The sequence below is a fragment of the Penicillium subrubescens genome, assembly GCF_028828155.1.
Source record: "Penicillium subrubescens strain IBT 31985 chromosome Unknown utg000002l_segment0_segment0, whole genome shotgun sequence".
Classification (NCBI taxonomy): Eukaryota; Fungi; Ascomycota; class Eurotiomycetes; order Eurotiales; family Aspergillaceae; genus Penicillium; species Penicillium subrubescens.
The window spans coordinates 7,620,778-7,638,607 of record NW_026643152.1 but is presented as its reverse complement, the minus strand read 5'-3'; the positions used below and the strand labels follow the sequence as shown (position 1 = coordinate 7,638,607).

The following is a 17,830-nucleotide window of genomic DNA, read 5'->3' as shown; positions in this document are numbered from 1 at the left end:
ATTCAGTGGGGAGATTACCATCTGCAGATTTTCCATGATACCTACGAGTTGACCCCGGCAAACGCCACCACTTGATTGAAGCACTACAACGATGCAATCAAGAACAGGATTGATTGGAAGTTACTTAGAGCAAGCTTGAGGTTTACTAGACATTTCTTAAACTCGTAGACACTAAATCAGACAATTCATTAATTAACGTGAAATGAGCAAAAGACCTATGTAACTCAGATTGAAACAAACCAACAAAAATCCAGGCCATCGCATTCAAGAAAAACCAACTCAAACAAGGGTATTCCCAGATCAACAGGTAAAGACCATCATCAATGACATCAAAACATAAAAAACCAGCTATCAACCAATATAATCAACATAACTCCATGCCAGTGACCCCAAACCCAAGTACCGTGCCCAGTACCAATCACCAAGACAAGGCCAAATACAAACGCCGAGACCAGATGCAAATGCAATTTTTCATTAAGTTCGGAAAACATCGCAAACACCTCTCTAGTCCTGCGTGGTATCGGTCGAGACTGAAGAAGTTGTATCAGGCACGGGGCTGGTATCACCGGATTCTGGGGTTTGCTTCGCCGGGGTGGCTGCCTCCAATACCGAGGCGATGGAAGTAGTGATAGCAGGTGTCAAGACAGTAGATTGAGAAGGTGGAAGCATCTTCTTCGACGCGGATCCATTCTCATTCTCGTCCTCGTCATCGTAGACAACAGCGAATGAGAACGCATTGCAATCTTCCGGATAGTAATCCGCGGCATTCAATTCGCCAAGCGGAGAACGATCCTCCTCCATCTTACCCGCCTTACGAGTCGCGGCGGCCTCAACTAGGGCAATTACCTCCCTTGAACGGGGTAGGTCAATGCCCAATTCAGCGGGGGGAACGTTCTCCTTTCCACGGTCGTCGGCGGAGGAAATCTTACTCTCGTCATCGCTGATATCAAGGACACCGGTGGAGTGTTGCATAAGGTTGGTCATTTCCTCCTGTTCCGAGTCGACATGAATATCGAAGAACCAAGATGCCGGACCCTTAGGCTTAGGGGCGGCCATTGCAGTCTTCGCTTTGCCATGGGACAGAGCTGTAGCCAGGGAGAAAGGACGGGCAACGCCGCCACGCTTGCTAGGTTCAGGACGGGCCTTGGTGATTGTTGATCGACGGGATGAAAGAGACTTTGGCGGGGGTGAGCGGCCGGCGGGCTTGAGGATGGGCGCTGATTTAGGAGTTGAGAGGGAGAGCTTGGATGGGGTGGAGAGGCGCGGGGAGAAGTTCATGTCGCGGACTGATAGGGCCATGCGCGAGGTCTTGAGGGGTTTGGGCGAACCCTTGGAGGAGGTATCTTCGTCATCGTCGAGGGTGCGCTTGCGCTTGCCGGATAGACTGAGGGTGTTGGGATTGATGTTCTCTGCATTGTCGATGAAGATGGAGCCTTTGGCTGATAGTGGTGTGCCTGGATGGAAGGGGTTGGTAATTAGAATCTATGTATGGGAGGGTAACCATGGGTAAGATAGGTAGATCCCGGGCTTACCATTTTGCTGGTTCTGGCGGTTCAACTTGGACCGCATCAAGGGACGCATTCTGGGGGTATCCAGACTGGCAAAGGGTTGACGGGTGGGAGGTGTCATGGTGAGAGCAGCCATGATGAAAGGATCTGAGGCTGACACAGGGAAGAGTGTCTGTGCTGGTGGTTTGTTTTGGCGTCGCGGCGCTAAGTGGGGGAGCGATTGGCGGTCTACGCTAAGAGAAGTCGATCGCGAGATCGAACCGAAGAATAGAATGATTCAATGAATAGAATATAAAAGTTTGAAAAAGGGATCCGATGGATCTTTCCTAATGATTGAACCGGTCGGAAGGTTGTGTAGTTGGTTGTGGTAAGGAAGGGATGGGTAGGGCAGACCACAGCGAGTCCACTCCTAACACCGGTAATAGAAGGAGAGGATGGAAGTGCGGGGAGTGGATGATGGAAAGTGAGTCAAGAAGGGAGGTGACCAGAGGATATATAGGTTATAATATTGGTATAGAATACTTTTGGTGGTAGTAATAAATCCACTCTTAAGCTTCGAGTGAGATGGGAAGGAGGAGTAAGGAGGTCTCTTGCGCTGGGGATGGGAGGAATACGGCGTTGCTGGACTATTTCAAGGGCAGCGCATCCTGAGTATCGCGGGCGCGTCGTGCTCGCGTTGGGATGCAAGGCGCCTTCAGCTTGGGGCGATTGGACCATACCAGCCCAGCGGTGGCGTTCATGCAGGCGGGCACAATCCCATTCTCCAATGAAAGAGGGGGAGATCAGTATCCGGGCCTTGCTCGTGGGAAACTCGGAGTATGCAGAGTCAGTAGTATGTACGGAGTATGTCTGGCAGGCATGGCCCCGTGGAATGCCGATCGTGACGGGCATATACGGTATGGAGAGAGTATTACACAGATGATGAGTTTGGAGTGATAATCGTGGATAGACTAACAGTCTGTGTGAAATTGTATAGTCTACAATTATTACAATGATCATCTATCTACTCATATCTTCTCAAGATTACAGCCATGGTCCAACCCGAACTAATGCCGTCGGATCACATCCGCGCGTATCCCTGCGACGCGTCCGAGACTCCCGAGTCGCGGGTACTTAGACATGGATCATTCAATACATCATCAATAATTTAGATTATAGATAGACTACAGAATAAACTATGAACAATCTATTGAATATCCATACCAGCCCTATAATCCCCCAATAATTCCCACCGCCACCCCTCCCGCCCCCAAATGTATTAAAGTATGCCATGTCACTCCCCTTCACCTTCCTTGGTACTTCATACTTCGACACGCGAGTCGCGAGACACGCCTCGCGTCCAAACCTTCCCCTCCCTTACACCGCGACTCGTTCAATCCCGCCGATTCTAATCTCGTTTCTCGTTTTACCGTGATGTACTGCATCGTCACGACTCACCACGGTATTACCCCATAGGCTATAGATTTCCAGTTTACCTTGGGGGGTCTTAACTCAGTCGCGGGTTATGTATGCATCGCGAATGCTGCCAACTCATCGCGTTCTCGCGCCATTGGTCTCCGTTTCACCTCGGGATAGGATGGTTCATGAAACCATGCATCATGCATTGCTGAAGTAGGTGTGAAGAGATTCGCGCTGCTGGGACTGAGTGAAGGAGCGTTTACTGTACTCAAGTACTGTAAACCTAGACACGTCCCGTGGTGAATGAGAATGTAGGTGTAGAGGATGGTTCTACAAATAGCACACACTCCCTTCACTTGATATTCAGGCGCTGTAACTTGTAAGACGTGGAGAATTCGCCACGGACCGCGTGAGCCTGTCATTCCCTTTTTAGTTTCTTCTTGTAGTTTTATCCCCTTAATTCCGGACGCCCTCCACGCTGCTCGTGGCCTGGTCCTGACGCCATCCCCGTCATTACACATCTGACTCGTTGCATTCCGTGACCGGATCAGTGATAGCTCCTGTGGATGGACTGCGAGGGGTAACCCAAGGGCTGACCAGATCAATGGTACACCGTTCCAAAGCTGAATGGTAAAAAAGGAAGATGTCGTTAACTCGCTCTGCTCCAACGCCGATGATTGATGATTTAATGATACTGTACATGATTGGCAAACTCTTTGTTCTACCACTCTTCCTGGTCGATTTAGTAGAAAGAGCATTGCAGGACCAGCTTAGAGTTCATTCTCAAACGGTATACTGTCCATTGCTCCCTGCCGCTCCACAGCGCGAGCAGACGCACGCGCTGCCAACCGCATGGCCTCGTCCATCACCGTCTGGTACCGATACGGCCTCTCAGCCTCAACCAGGTCCAGCCCGGCTTTACCATCCACACGGCGCTGTTCGCGCCATCGCGCAACCTTGACCGCATAAGCACCCACGAATGTATCGCCCGCTGCTGTCGTATCGAGCACCTGAGACACCGGCGCAGCGGGGATCTCGTTTGTGAAGCGTTTTACACAATCACTAGGACCCGTAGTGCCCCCGTCCGTAGCACTGTACCAAACTCCCTTCGCCCCGAGCGTAATCAGCACGTAGCTCACTCCCAACTTATGGAAATACCGCGCTACTTTCTCATTATCATCCAGGCCTGCTGCATCTGGGACCACACGGAGCAATTGCTCGTCTGGCGGACTCATCAATTCAGCCTCCGTCTCGTTGAGGATCAAATGGTCAACAGCCGCGTAGACATCCTGGGGCAAACCACCCGGCGGTGCCGGCGCCGGATTCAGCATAACATCCGGCCCACGCTCGATACCACGCTTGCCCGCAGCGCGGTTCTTCGCCTTGAACGCGGCAATCTCACGCAGAATCCCAACAACAGATTCCACAGGGATCTCGCCCTGCATGACAATCACATCCGGCACTGGAGCAGCCAGCGCGGAACCCAGTACGTCGGGAATAGGCTGCATACCGGTATAGTTAGCACCAGGGGAGAAGAGAATGCGATTCTCCCCGCCAGCAGACGAGTCCACAATAATGACTGCCACACCGGTGTATGCGTCCTCAATCACCCGCACACGAGATGTATCCACGCCCGATTTGTCGAGCGTGGGGCGGAGCAATGCGGAGAAGTGGCCGTCTAGTGCGCCCACAGCGCCGACCATCTCAACTGTCACATCGCTTTGAGTGTTGAGGCCTTCGGTTGTAGGTTTCGGTCGAGAGAGTCGGCCACAGGCGACGGCTTGGTTGGCGCCTTTGCCGCCGGCGCTGGTGAAGTAGGAGGAGGAGGTGATCGTCTCGCCGGGATCAGGGAAGCGAGGAGTCACGGAAACCATGTCGGCATTGAGGGAGCCGATGACGCGGATGAGAGGGGCCATTGTAGCTGACGTGTAGACGAAGTAAGATTTGTGATTCAAGGTATTATTGTAGTGTGGGAAAGAGGTTGGAGAGAGCTTCGAAGGTTTGTTGGGGAGGTGGGATGTGGGGACAAAGGTCTGGACACTCAATTGGAGAGTCGGGGCTGTGGATAGATCCCTGGGATGAAGGCTGCTTCGAGCAGATTGAGCAGCAGCTAGTTGCTTGCTGATTGTGGAAGATTGGAGATTATATCGTTGTGGCGTGGAGAGGAGTGCGGGGAGAGAAAAGGCCCAGCTGGGGAGGTGACGTGAGGTGGGGGGCCGTCGGAGGTGGTCCGCGCTTGGCGGGATGGCAGACTATATATCGCAAAATCTGGCTTATGTATAGAGTGGCAATCTCTAATATGATATTCTAAAAAGTCGAGCTTCAGCTCTTCTAATTCCATTATTATCCTTTCAAGTGGTCGTCCAAGCTTGTAAATACCTATTAGCAAATAGTCAAGTACTGTAGTACATTGAAGTATAGAACCACCGTAGGCGACAGAAGTATAATCCCTTGGAAATCGTGCCATTTATATCCTTTGGTTTAGGTCTAGCCGAGTCATAGAACTCGATCGACCTAGGCTATATTTCTCTCTGTCTTGTGGATTTAATCAGTAAGTTCAATGTTGAGTCATGTTCCTACTTGTCCTCAAAGTTCACGTCAAGCCCACATCCCGCTACCTGATAACTATAGAGTATAGCAATATAGGTGAATATTATCACCTATTTTTGGCATGGAATAACCTTGGCTAGATGATTCAGAGTACTAAAGGATTATCTGTATCAGTTCACCCAGGCAACATGATATAGCCAGGCTTGATACACAATAACTTTGTTTCTGGAGTGATTGCCTATGAGGTTCTGCCTCGCACCTTCCTTTTTCGACTTTCGATATCTGACATTTCACCCCCCACAAACAACCTTCAACCACTTCTGCCCCTCTTTCTTGATCTTTCTCTCCAGCGGTTTTTGATCCACGTCTCTTCATCATCTCTCCATCCCTCGACCCCTCTGATCCTGTTCCTGACCCTCACTCTCACGCTAGGAAAAGCCCACTTCCCCAATATTTCGCTCTCACCATGTCTGACAATGTCATTCATCCCGTGGCAGAACTGCCCTTCCCTCTCGATCACGGCCCCGATGTGATGCAGACGAAAGACCCACCAACCTGCCCTGGTGAGAGCCAGGACGAGGTTCGGCGCAGTGTTTCTCTGTCACCATACGGAGTCGAAAAGATGACGGAGGACCAAAAAAGATGCGAACGATCTGCCTCCCTCTCACCCCCCGAGTTGAAGAAATTCCGAATCTACCAATTGTGTCCCAAGGAGTCGTCCATCCCTCCAGAGATGCCCCCGTTCAGGCTCCCATCGAAACGACAAATCGGTCAGAATGACCAGATCGAAGGACCGAGCACGGTATCACACAAACGGAAGAGATCACCCACACCGGCATCCGACAAGCCAACATCAGATATCCCGATGTCAGATGTGTTGGTCTCCTTGACACCTCCAAACCGCAAGCCTGAAGGATCTTGCAGCTTTCGGGGTGTCATTGAGCATAGAAGGGCCGAAGAGGCGTTGGATTTCGCATGGAAGATGGAGACTTGTGCAATGAGGACCGATAATGCCCATCGTCACATTTTTTGGACTGATGCATCGATCGTCTTCGGTGCCTGTGCAGCGGGGTCGGTGGTTTGGAAACAGCCACCGTCGTGGGAGTGGAAGGTCCAAGGCTTTCCTTACCCTCATCTCATACAGAGTACCGAGGTTGTGGAGATGTTTGCGATTGCCCATGCTTTGAAGCATGCGGTCGATGATATCAAGCAGTCACTAGGTGATGCAGTGAAAGATCCGGACACGCAGATTACTCACGAGGTATTTGTGTTCACGGATTCCATTGGTGCACTCACCAGTGTTGAGAGGGATGCTCGGAGGGATCATGCTCGAAGAACCAGCCAGCAGGCCCATACAATCATTGAATACAGCATTGATCTTGATAACCTTGGAGCCAAGGTAGAGCTGCATTTAGTGCCTGGGCACACCGGTGTGCCCGGTAACGACAGGGCTCATAAAGCCGCCTACGGAGCAGCCAAGCATGCAGCAGCTGCAGCTGGAATCACCTCAACTGAACAGGGGTGGGCTATGCACAAGAATCAAGCTTTCGTTGTCATGTTTCCTGGAACCGCACCACCATTGGTCCCAGCTACACCAGTCCCAGCTGGTAGATCCAGAGGATCTCGAAAGCGTGCATCCCTGCTCTCAGGTTCATCAGCCCAAGCTGGTACCGCCAAGAAAGTTCGAAAGCTTTCATCCCTCCTATGTCAGACTCTGCTTTGGAGAAAGCTCAAGGCTAAGACCCCTCCCACGATGGTCTCACCACTAGACCCGATGGATGAAGAGCTGGTGAATATGAAATGTAAGAGATCCAAGTGCATTCCTGGTCCTGATTCTGTTCGTCCGGATCGAACCCCGGAGCCGGCAGCTGTCCTAGAGCCATCGTTCACTTCTGTCAATGCAGGCTCGCGCTCGTCCACGGGATTTACTCGTGTCAACGCAAGTTCGACCTTGTTAACAGGGAGCCCAGCCAAGGTTTCTTCCGCTCGGATCAAGTGGTCAGCCCTTAACCCCCGGCATTGGTTTATGCCAGTTGACACAAGATCAACACCCTGGGGAGCAAGCGTTTCCTCTGGATCACCTAAAGCACAATTCTTCGGCCCAGGACAATTGGTCCCGGGACTACGAAATGAGCCTGCATCAATTGGTGACGCAGCAAGTTTCCTCGGGCCTGGGCAATTGTCATTCTCTTCGGGAAACAGTGTGTCTGCAGCTGTGTTGGAATCCAGCGCAGTGAGCAAGTATTGTTCAGAGCCTCCTAATCCAGCGAGAACTCCGGGTTCGAAGCAAAACAGGGGAATCGTTGCTTTTGGCGAAACTGCCTTACCTAGTTTCATTCCTCGAGGTAACCAGCCAACCGTAAAGATGACTGCTCTTGCAGTGGTGTCGTTTTGTCTTGATTCCCCAGTCCCAACTACTAATGCAGTCTTAGTGCCGGCTCTCAATCAAGCTTCTTTGACTGTACCGAAGCCATTTGACTGCTTCTCATCTCGTCCCCAAAACAACCATTCGCCGAATCCCAGTGGAAATGCTGCCCTGCCCCCACATCAGTCAATACTTGAAACCCTCAAAACCTCTCCTTCGTTTGTCACGACATCGAAGATGAGATCATTTGCCTCCCCCGGAGAACCCAAGGAAGAAATCACCTTGGCGCCTTTCTCATCATTCTATGATGACAAACCGAAGCAATGGGCAGATACGGCTCTGCCCCAGGTTCATCCGTCAAGTAGTGACGTGCTGCAACCCCCTTCTGTGAAGTTTACCATATCACAGATGGAATTGTTTGCATCACCCGGAGGACCAGAAGATGGAATCGCTTTGGCACCGCTATCATCATCTTATGATGATAAGCCGAAGCAGAGTGAAGACACTACTCTGACCCTGGTTCCCCCGTCAATCAGCGACGCGCCACAACCCCCTTCTTTGAAGGTTACCATATCAAAGATGAGGTCATTCGCAAACCCCGGAGAACCCAAAGACGCAATTACTTTGGCACCGCTCTCATCATCTTATGATGAAAATTCGATGCCATGTGAGGAGGATATGGCTTTGCCCCCGCTTCCTTCACCGATAGTTGAGGTGCCGAGAAGCACTTTTCCATTTGCTGCTACATCTAAGATGAGATCTTTTGCGTTTCCTGGAGTGCCTTGGAACGGATCTGTATTGGACCCAGTCTCATCACCCAACGAAGGAACCCCGAGACCCACGATGAGTTCTGGGCCGAGATGGCCTCCTTTCACCCAATCTCAAACGATGTCGCCTGATGCCGCCAAATTTCGATCAGGAGAGTCACCCAGAGATGAAAGCAATTCTGCACGGACGCCAGCCTCTGAGCCTTCTTCAAGCCTCTAGTCACTATGATCACCGAAGAACGAATCCTCCAGCAAGAACACTTCTTGCCTCTGCAGTTCCGCTGAGTCTATCTACTGTGTGTATACCCCCCATCCGTTCCACAGACCACCAATTGTCCACCCCATCATCACCGCCATTGATACTTTGATTTATCAACTACATTCTGACCCTAACATGCCGAGAATAGACAGTTTGGAGCTTTCGCCATGGTCGACTGGAAAGTCCGACCCAAGACGATTGCAAGTGAGGAAGATTCCTCGACGCCAAGCCAAATAGTGCGCAACGAAAAAGTGCAATAATGACTTGGTCTATCTGTTTGATTACATTTTGTGTGATGTTGTATTATTATCCATTCAAAAATTGTTTGATTATTTGCCTTCCTATTGTTAATTTAAGCCCGATCTTTCAAACTTGATTCGCATAAGGACGGAAAAAGCCGACTCTACAGATAACTACAAAGACATTTGAACATGTTTCGCATGATACCAGGGTTAAGAGAATATATTGATTGATGATAGTAATAGGTCTCACAGCTGACTGAAAACCTCCAGTGCAAGAAGGCTAAACAAACTTCAGATGTCCATTCTCGTTCGTGATGCGCTCCGCCAGATTGATATCTGCAGGCACATTCTCCCCATCAAGGTTACCCAAGCTGGCTCGAAGCACCGGGATTGGCTCGTCCTCATCTCGTTCCTCGCGAGTGAACTCAATTTCATCAGCGCTATCCTGGAAGTTCTCGCCTCCCCATTCAAACGATCCTGGAAGATACATTAACGGTATGAAATGAGATAAACTGAACAGCATGACATACCGTTGTTATTGCCGATAATATCGTTCAGGTCCAACTCCGACTCGACCTCATCGCCTTCCTCGTTGCGGAGAGTGGCCTTCAGGATGTGGCCATCTTCAAGCTCGATGCTGGTAGCGGAGGCGTGGAAGCTCATTATGAATGGAGATGGTGAACTTTGAAAGGTTGTTGATCTGGATGATCTCGAGGACGAGAGATGGCTGTATTTATACCTGTTTCCTTTACCTTGACCTCCTCAGATCCTCATATAACCCGCTTTTTTCTGACAAGATACCCTGCAGCAGCCCGATTTCCTGTCCGACACATGTCCCCGACTCATTTGCTATCCATCCTGATGTGGGCTGGCTAGTCGCAGGTGCTACTGGTGGGGGTATCTCGAACAACAGTCATGAGGACGGTGGAGCCATTTCACGCCATGGCAATGACCCCGAGAACCCCACTGTGCCCTCGATTGACCAAATCCTGCGAGTAGAAAGCCCAGAGAGGTTGCACGCATGAGAGCGAAGAGAGTCATGTACACACATCAACGCTGAAAATCCGAAAGTCCCAAGAATTCATGATAGTTGAACGCTCCAAGCACGACATATCACACCAAGACTGGAACCTTTCCTATGCGCCATTATCGTGGCGCATGATGCAGCCCTACATTTCAGCCACAGGCTCCTTCGAGGATGACGGCTGCTGATGTTGCACCGAAGATGCAGCCAAGACAAATTTCCCTGCCCTACGGCTCTTTCGGGACGAGATGCTCCGTGGAGAAATACTGGTGCCTAGAGAGCGTTGCTTGGCTGGGCGGGGATTGAATGTTATCTCCACTTGGAGAATATGCAGCCTCATCTTTGGAGGGTCTTGGCGGTTGAGTTCGCGAATGAGAGGTTTTTTGGGGCCATTGGAGTGCTTGGCTCTGTGGCTGGTTTTCTCCGAATCATGTCGTGACTACAGTATGGGAGGTCAGAGTGTTTGAACCCTGTAAGGCTTGAGTCGTACAGTGGTAGTTCAAAAGCCTGAGTCTAGAGACCAGAGAGACCATCTAATGTTGATGCTCCCACCTCTTGGTTTTGGAAAGGTCTTTCTAAAGGTCATTTCAATCGTCGTTCTTAATAGCTTAGGTATCGTTTTAAGTCTATCATTCAACTTGTGACTGATAAGATGATTCTGAACATTAGCCATAGCTTCAAACTTATGAAACCTCACTGTACTTGAACGTGAAAGATTGAAATGATGAAAATGTATCGAGTATGCATTCATGTCTGTAGAGACAAAAACTAAGCTACAGTATATCCCAAAAACCCCAATATCACACACGCTCCAAACTCCCATGCCCTGCGAGCCGAATTGATGCACAAACCGAAGAAACGACCGTCATCCATTGCACGTACACGGTATAGAGAAACAAACAAGAAAAAAAACACGTCAGAATTCGTGATACGACCGGCGCAGGAAACTAGGGCCTGTTGCGGTAGATCTGCGAGCCGCCGGATCGGATCTGCACTGTCTCCCGCCGTTGCAGGACGACCAGTGCCCGGTTGAGCGCTTGCTCGGTGTACCCCTTGCCATCGACGAATTCGCGGCGCAGGGTGGCCAGGCTAGTGCTCCAGCCCAGTGGCAGACGGCGCTTCAGCTCGTCTTCGATCCTGGTTGCTTCTTCCATGAGTTCCTTGCTACCCTGGCCCTCGCCTTGAGTGACGGCGTCCATAGTGGATGCCAGGAAGAGGCGGATGGCCTCATCGACGTGGGCCTCTGTGGCGATGGGGGAGAGTGAGAGTTTGGCCAGGGATTCGGTGATACGGACGATAGCTTCCAGCTGACGAATGGTGATGGGGATGGAGGATCGGGTGTTGGACTCGAGTTCAGCGCGGTGCACTTGCTTGCGGATGGATACGAAGTGCGAAGAGAGTTTCTCAGCGGCTTCGGGAGAAAGACGAGGGGCACAGCGGCTGGAAATGGAATGTTAGTTTGAATGTTGATGACTGATATAGAGAATTGCAAACATACCTGCGGCAGTAGCTGATATAACGCTTCATCTGCTCTACGGGAATCTCCGCCTCCACCTGCTCCTCAATACCGCGGCCACCCATGTGCACACCCATGACGTGGCGAGCGATCCTCTCATCCCGGCCACGCTCGTGATCATCACGAACAATGAAGATCATGTCGAAACGGGACAGAATGGTCGTTTGGAAGTCGATGTTCTCACCGGGGGTCTTGAGGTCATCGTAACGGCCAAAGATCGGGTTGGCCGCGGCAAGAACTGACGTCCGAGAGTTCAAAATCGTCGTGATACCGGCCTTGGCAATGGAGATGGTTTGTTGCTCCATGGCTTCGTGAATGGCCACTCGGTCCTCATCACGCATCTTGTCGAACTCGTCGATACACACCACGCCGCCATCAGCAAGAACCATCGCACCACCTTCCAGATAGAATTCACGGGTGGTGTGGTCTCGCTGGACAGAGGCCGTCAAACCGGCTGCCGAAGAACCCTTTCCGGAGGTGTAGATGGCGATAGGAGCTGCCTTTTCAACAAACTTCAATAGCTGCGACTTGGCAGTACCAGGGTCACCAAGCATGAGTACGTTAATGTCACCACGAAGCTTCATTCCATCAGGGAGAATCTTCTTAGAGCCACCCATAAGCAAGCAAACGATGGCCTTCTTAATATCGACATTGCCGTAGATGGACGGGGCAATGCTCCGGGCAAGAGCATCGTACAGATCCGGTCGGCGGCTGAGCTCCAAGAACTCTTGCTCCTCCTCTTCACTGAAAGCAGAATTTCCCTTGGCAGTCGAGTCCACGTCGCTGTTGATACCCACGGCTCGCAAGTAAGGATTGCGGATAGCCACTGCAGCCTCCTTCTTAACACCCTTGGCCTGGTAGATAGAGAAAATACCCATCACTGTGCATCGAGAACCAGGAACAACACGGTTGGCCAAGTATCGGTCGGCAGAGATCAGGACATGACGGGGCAGTTCACCGACAGGCACCTGGTCGGGGGCTTCCTGCAGCTTGAGAACCTGCTGGTCCACAAATTGACACTTCTCGTGGTGAATCACGTACGGGTCGAGCGGACATTTCTCATCTGGTTGGTCACCCGGCACCTTGGCGCGACCGCACTGTCGAGGAAGGGAGAGGCCAGAGAAACCGCCGTCAACGGTGAGATTTTCACTGTGGTCGCAGGTCTTGCAGCGAATGTGCACCGTGGTGGCCTTTGATGAAATGGTCGAAGCACCGATCACAATACCGGGGATTCGGACGAGGTGAGAAACGTTGGTAGCATTCAGGTCACGGATAGATATGTGGGTTGCGGAGGAGTGAAGAAGCAGTTGGTGGGAGGGGAGCGTGATATCCTGTTGGCCAGGGAAGACAATTCGCTTGGTGCATTCCTGCAGCGCCGCTTCAAACTACTCAGGTATTAGCCAGGGACAAAATAACCACGTTAGCAATTGTTGCGCTGATTGCACCTACCAGAGGAATGATGTCCGCAGGCTCGGACGTGAGCTTGTGCGCCAAATCCTCGTTGTAGGAAATGAGATGGGCGATATCAATGTCGCAATAATAGTTCTTGCCTAGCACATTGTGTCGTAATTGATCGCTAGTAGGGTGGTTGTGTTAGTTCTGGAAGACCAAAAAACAGCCTTCGGGGAGAATGATGAATGTGGGCTGCGTACCGGTAGATGAATGCGTTATCCAGCTGGAATTGCAAGACGAAATCGCGCAGACGAGCTTGAGTGAAGGAGCGCGAGTCCTCAGCACCATTGGTGCTGGATTCGAGAACGCTCAGGGTATAGGGGGTGCGTCTGTCCATGGTGCTTATGGACGGTGGTGATGAAGAGGGACAGGAAGGGAGAACTTTTGGATTTGGGTGGAAACACCAACGCGTCGCGTCGAGGGCGGGACGCGTTAAGTGGTTCTGCCTGAGTCTTGAGGCATGAATTCTTTCAGGAGTTAGACCGATCGGAGAAAGAGTTACTCCGGACTTCCACCGCGCAGGTTAGCGCCTTTCCCGATTGGGCCGAAATGCACATGGCAACTGGGAAACAAAGCCACCTCGACAACTCCGCTCGGCATTTCCTTCAGGCCTTGTGAACTTGAGAGACTATTCTCGGATTGAAGTTCCGAACTCAAGCTCATTCACTGGAAAGTATCCGCAGTGGTACTGCCCCCGACTGGCGCATTTCAGAGGCCTATCTGTCATGATCAGATAACTCCGAGCTTCCCCAACGATCGACCCCGGGTGGTTGTCGCATCCGCCTGGCGGACGTGGACACGATGGCACCCTCCAGTCCACGCAAGTCAATTGATAGCCTAGCATCCGACGCATCGACGCCGTCGCTATCGCTTTATTCTACTTCCCAGCTAGAGTCTCCTCGGGTGCCCCCTCAGCGGTATCCCCTGAGGAGGGGATCCACGGCGAGTTCAATCGTGAGCATTGGAGGCATTCTGGACACTTCCCAGCATCATGGTTCCATTGCAGAGTCAGGCCAGAATGGTTTGTATTGCCAAATTAAAGCTCGAAAATGTCATGACAGCTAATCAATTGACCGACGTACAGCTATCTCCACCCTCCTCCAACCTCCGATAACCCGCACTGGCCTGACGCCGCATACCGCCGTATCTACGACCGGATATAAACCCCCCTCATCCCGAGATATCCCGCCAGTAACCTTGACGAATATCCCTCATGTGGATGCGAAAGCGTTTCAACCGTATCTCTCGCAAGTCGGTTCCTTGTACGATGTGTTCCAGCAGTCGAAAGAGGGTGCTGCGGAGGACGCTCAAACGCCGTCGGGCTATAAATCCCCGAAACCGGATGATATGGAATCCTTGATGCCATGGAGCCCTGAGCGGAGATCCTCAGCTATGTCTATCAATTCACGACCAACCTCTCCCTATGATCCTCGTGGCAGACGTTCGTCGGGTACCCGCGGCCGTGGGCCTGCTGTGACCCCCCTGTCTACAATCCCGCCAGTATACTTTGAGGAGGATTTCCATTTGGAGAACCCGCGCACATTTGATGTCATCTCAGAGAAGTCAGAGGTGGTTAAACCTCCGCGACCACCAACCAAGGACGACAAACACGCCAATGGAGGTGCTCCGGAGCCGGTCCACACTGGCAGGAAAGCACTTGCGACCAACGCAATTCTGCAAGAGAAGCTCTCTTGGTACATGGACACCGTGGAAATTCATCTTATTTCCTCAATTTCTACCGCGTCAAAGTCATTTTTCACTGCTTTGGGTTCGCTCCGAGAACTGCATGCTGAAGCAGCAGACTCTGTGAAGCGGATTCAGGTTCTACGCAAAGACTTGCAGAAGATCGACAAGGAAATGGCCCTGGGTGGATTGAAGATCGTCAATTTGCGGCGACGGAGAGAAAACGTGCGGATGCTGGCAGCTGCTGTGGCCCAATTACGCGACGTTGTAGAGTCTGTTTCTCGATGCGAGGAATTGGTCGAGCAAGGGGATATTGAAGACGCTGCCGATGAACTGGAAGAAGTAGAAAAGCTAATGGCTGGCGAGAAGGCATCTGATCGTCCGGCCGATGATGATGATGACGATGATGATGATGATGATGATGAGAAACATCTTCCGCGGAAGCCCATTGATCTCCGGGGTCTGAAGGCTCTTGACGGAGCTTCCGATGATCTCGCTATGTTGAGGCAGCGCATTGGCATGGGATATGAGTCCCGATTCTTGAACGACCTACTAGGCGATCTACGAGGTCATGTTGAAAATGTGTCTTCTGCTGTGACCTTGCAGCGATGGGGAGCCTCATTTCTGCGGCAACGTGGTGGCCAGCGTCCCGTGTCGACAGTTTCACCTGCATACATGACCATCGATAATGAGCTACGGTCCCGGTTGAACACCCAGCTTATGGGACTTGCCCGAGCCCACTACACAACCGCCGCGGCCACATCTTTCAAGACGGCTGTCCTCCGCGAGATGAAAGGACTTATCCGAAAATACCTCCCCAGCTCCAGCGACGATGACAATGAGTCCATGACTTCAGTGTCCACGCATAACGATCGGCAACGGAGTCAGCAAGAGAAATCTTCCATTCTCGCACGGAACCTGCGTGCCCTTGATCCAGAAGATGCTTATGGGATGCTGGTGGCAGTTTACACTGGTATCAGTGAATCCCTGCGCCGGCTGAGCACCCAAGTCAAGATTCTCTTGGATATTGCCAGTGGCTTGGGAAGTTCGCCGGCCGCCGGTATTAGGTCACCCAGTCGCAGTCCCAATCCGCAGGGTCCAGACCAAACCATGAGGTCCTCTGAATACGGACCTTCAGCTTCAGCCATGGCCCAAGATGAGATTCTGCAGGTCTTGGACATGTCAAGCCTCCTTGGTCAAGCAGTAGACATCGCCCAGTCTCAAATAACCAAGGTCCTAAAGGTTCGCTCCGAGCAAACCGCGCAGCTTTCCAAGGAAGAGTTTTTGAGATACTTCACGCTCAACCGCCTCTTTGCCGACGAGTGTGAAGCGATCTCGGGACGGGGCGGCACCGCATTGAAGACTATCGTTGGCAACCAGATCCATGAATTCATTGCTCGATTTGGAGAATCCCAACGCCACCGTATCGTCAAGGTCATGGACTCTGACCGGTGGGACGCACGGGACTTTGGTGACTCTGAAGTCACTATACTTACTCGCATTCTAGGCGCAAGTACCAAGGATATCGAGGCTTGGATGGATGCTTCTAAGATCTGGATTCCAACCAACGGAAGCGAACAGACCAATGCTTCTGAATCAAGCGGAGGTGCCAATGGTTCAACAAAGGACAAGGTGCGCAGTGCAGTTGTCGATGAACAGAAATACATTCTGCCTGATTCGGCCGTGGCAATCATGCGTAGCATTGAGGAGTTTGAGTTCCTTATGGCGAATATTCCTAGCATGATTCAGGATATTTCCTCTCAACTGCTTGAGATACTGAAACTTTTCAATTCACGTTCTTCTCAACTGATTCTCGGCGCGGGTGCTACACGAAGCGCAGGCTTGAAGAACATCACCACGAAGCACCTTGCCCTTTCGTCGCAGGCATTGAGCTTTGTTATCGCCTTGGTGCCGTACGTACGAGAGTTTGTTAGACGGCATGGACAAACAAATCAGGTTATGGCCGAATTCGATAAGGTCAAGAGACTGTGTCAAGAACATCAGACTGGTATCCATGAAAAATTGGTCGATATCATGAGCTCGCGATCGTCCCTCCATGTCACCGCGATGAAAAAGATTGACTGGGATCATGATACTTCCTCCGGTGTTCATCCTTACATGGAGACGCTGGCCAAGGAGACCGGTACTCTCCATCGTGTCCTCAGCAAACATCTGCCAGACATGACTGTTGACATGATTATGATACCCGTGTTCAACAACTACCGTGACCAGTGGACCAAGGCCTTTGAAGAAGCAAATGTTGAGACAGAGGCTGGGAAGAAGAGGTAAGATACAACTATAATCCACTACGTTGGAATTCAGAACTGACAGGATATACAGGATGCAAGTTGATATTGCACACCTCCAGTCCAAGCTGGCGAAAATCGAGGGTGCCGGCAACTTGGGTGACAAGTTGCTCGGACTCGTCAATGCAAAGCATATTGCCGAAGCTCCTGCTGAACCCGAAACCCCCGAAAAGACCGAGTCTGCCAGTGAAAAGCAAGACTCGGACAAGGGGGCTGAATCCTCCAGCTCTTAATGATCCTCCCGTGAATAATATCTTACCCTTTCCCTGCATTGATGGCCGACCATGTCTCGTGTATATATATACTTTAGTTCTCATAGCCATCATTTGTCCTTTTTAGAAACTGTACACAAGCAGGTTATGTTTCCACATCATCCTCCGATAGGGAGTTTTTTCTTATTCAGGTGTTGAAATATCGATAAGCGGTCTATTATCCAATCCGATGACTGCATACGAGGTGCTCGCCCTATTCCGGAGTCGAAAAATACGGGGGAATTGCTAAAACGACGATACAAGACTGCTAACTCGACGATACACCCCTTATTCTGTTCAGCGTAGTAATAGTATTACTATATTCTAGAGTAGGGTTAAGTTGTAACCCTGACAAATTTTGAAAGTATCGCAGCAATCACTAGTTAAACGGTATTAGTGCTATCTAGAAAAGACATCTGGAGCAACTCCCAAATATAGAAACATGAACCAAACTGTATGTAGTACTACAGGACGTAAAAGCCTGTATAACGAAGCGAAATTCGGCCGAA

General features: G+C 51.0%; 6 protein-coding genes across 6 annotated transcripts; 2 read left to right on the top strand and 4 right to left on the bottom strand.

Annotated features, from left to right (window-relative positions):
- Positions 1–504: 504 nt before the first annotated feature.
- Positions 505–1,644, bottom strand: N7473_004085 (uncharacterized protein; the record flags this gene model as incomplete). Its single annotated transcript, XM_057150025.1, has 2 exons — positions 505–1,454; positions 1,533–1,644. The coding sequence occupies 2 exons, from the start codon at positions 1,642–1,644 to the stop codon at positions 505–507; spliced, it is 1,062 nt and encodes a 353-aa protein (XP_057013679.1).
- A 2,032-nt stretch (positions 1,645–3,676) lies between these two features.
- On the bottom strand, positions 3,677–4,822 carry N7473_004084 (ribokinase; the record flags this gene model as incomplete). The annotated part of the gene is made up of 1 exon (XM_057150024.1): positions 3,677–4,822. The coding sequence occupies one exon, from the start codon at positions 4,820–4,822 to the stop codon at positions 3,677–3,679; it is 1,146 nt and encodes a 381-aa protein (XP_057013678.1).
- A 1,100-nt stretch (positions 4,823–5,922) lies between these two features.
- On the top strand, positions 5,923–8,808 carry N7473_004083 (uncharacterized protein; the record flags this gene model as incomplete). The annotated part of the gene is made up of 1 exon (XM_057150023.1): positions 5,923–8,808. One exon carries the CDS (start codon positions 5,923–5,925, stop codon positions 8,806–8,808), a length of 2,886 nt encoding a protein of 961 aa, XP_057013677.1.
- A 471-nt stretch (positions 8,809–9,279) lies between these two features.
- Positions 9,280–10,336, bottom strand: N7473_004082 (CVNH domain-containing protein). Its single transcript, XM_057150022.1, has 2 exons — positions 9,620–10,336; positions 9,280–9,566 (listed from the first exon to the last, which is right to left on the bottom strand). Exons 1-2 carry the CDS (start codon positions 9,750–9,752, stop codon positions 9,370–9,372), a joined length of 330 nt encoding a protein of 109 aa, XP_057013676.1. The 5' UTR covers positions 9,753–10,336; the 3' UTR covers positions 9,280–9,369.
- Positions 10,337–11,060: 724 nt separating this feature from the next.
- On the bottom strand, positions 11,061–13,418 carry N7473_004081 (MCM DNA helicase complex subunit MCM5; the record flags this gene model as incomplete). Its single annotated transcript, XM_057150021.1, has 4 exons — positions 11,061–11,553; positions 11,612–13,014; positions 13,079–13,205; positions 13,282–13,418. 4 exons carry the CDS (start codon positions 13,416–13,418, stop codon positions 11,061–11,063), a joined length of 2,160 nt encoding a protein of 719 aa, XP_057013675.1.
- Positions 13,419–13,882: 464 nt separating this feature from the next.
- On the top strand, positions 13,883–17,426 carry N7473_004080 (vacuolar protein sorting-associated protein 54; the record flags this gene model as incomplete). Its single annotated transcript, XM_057150020.1, has 3 exons — positions 13,883–14,102; positions 14,166–17,049; positions 17,105–17,426. 3 exons carry the CDS (start codon positions 13,883–13,885, stop codon positions 17,301–17,303), a joined length of 3,303 nt encoding a protein of 1,100 aa, XP_057013674.1. The 3' UTR covers positions 17,304–17,426.
- Between the last annotated feature and the right edge of the window lie 404 nt (positions 17,427–17,830).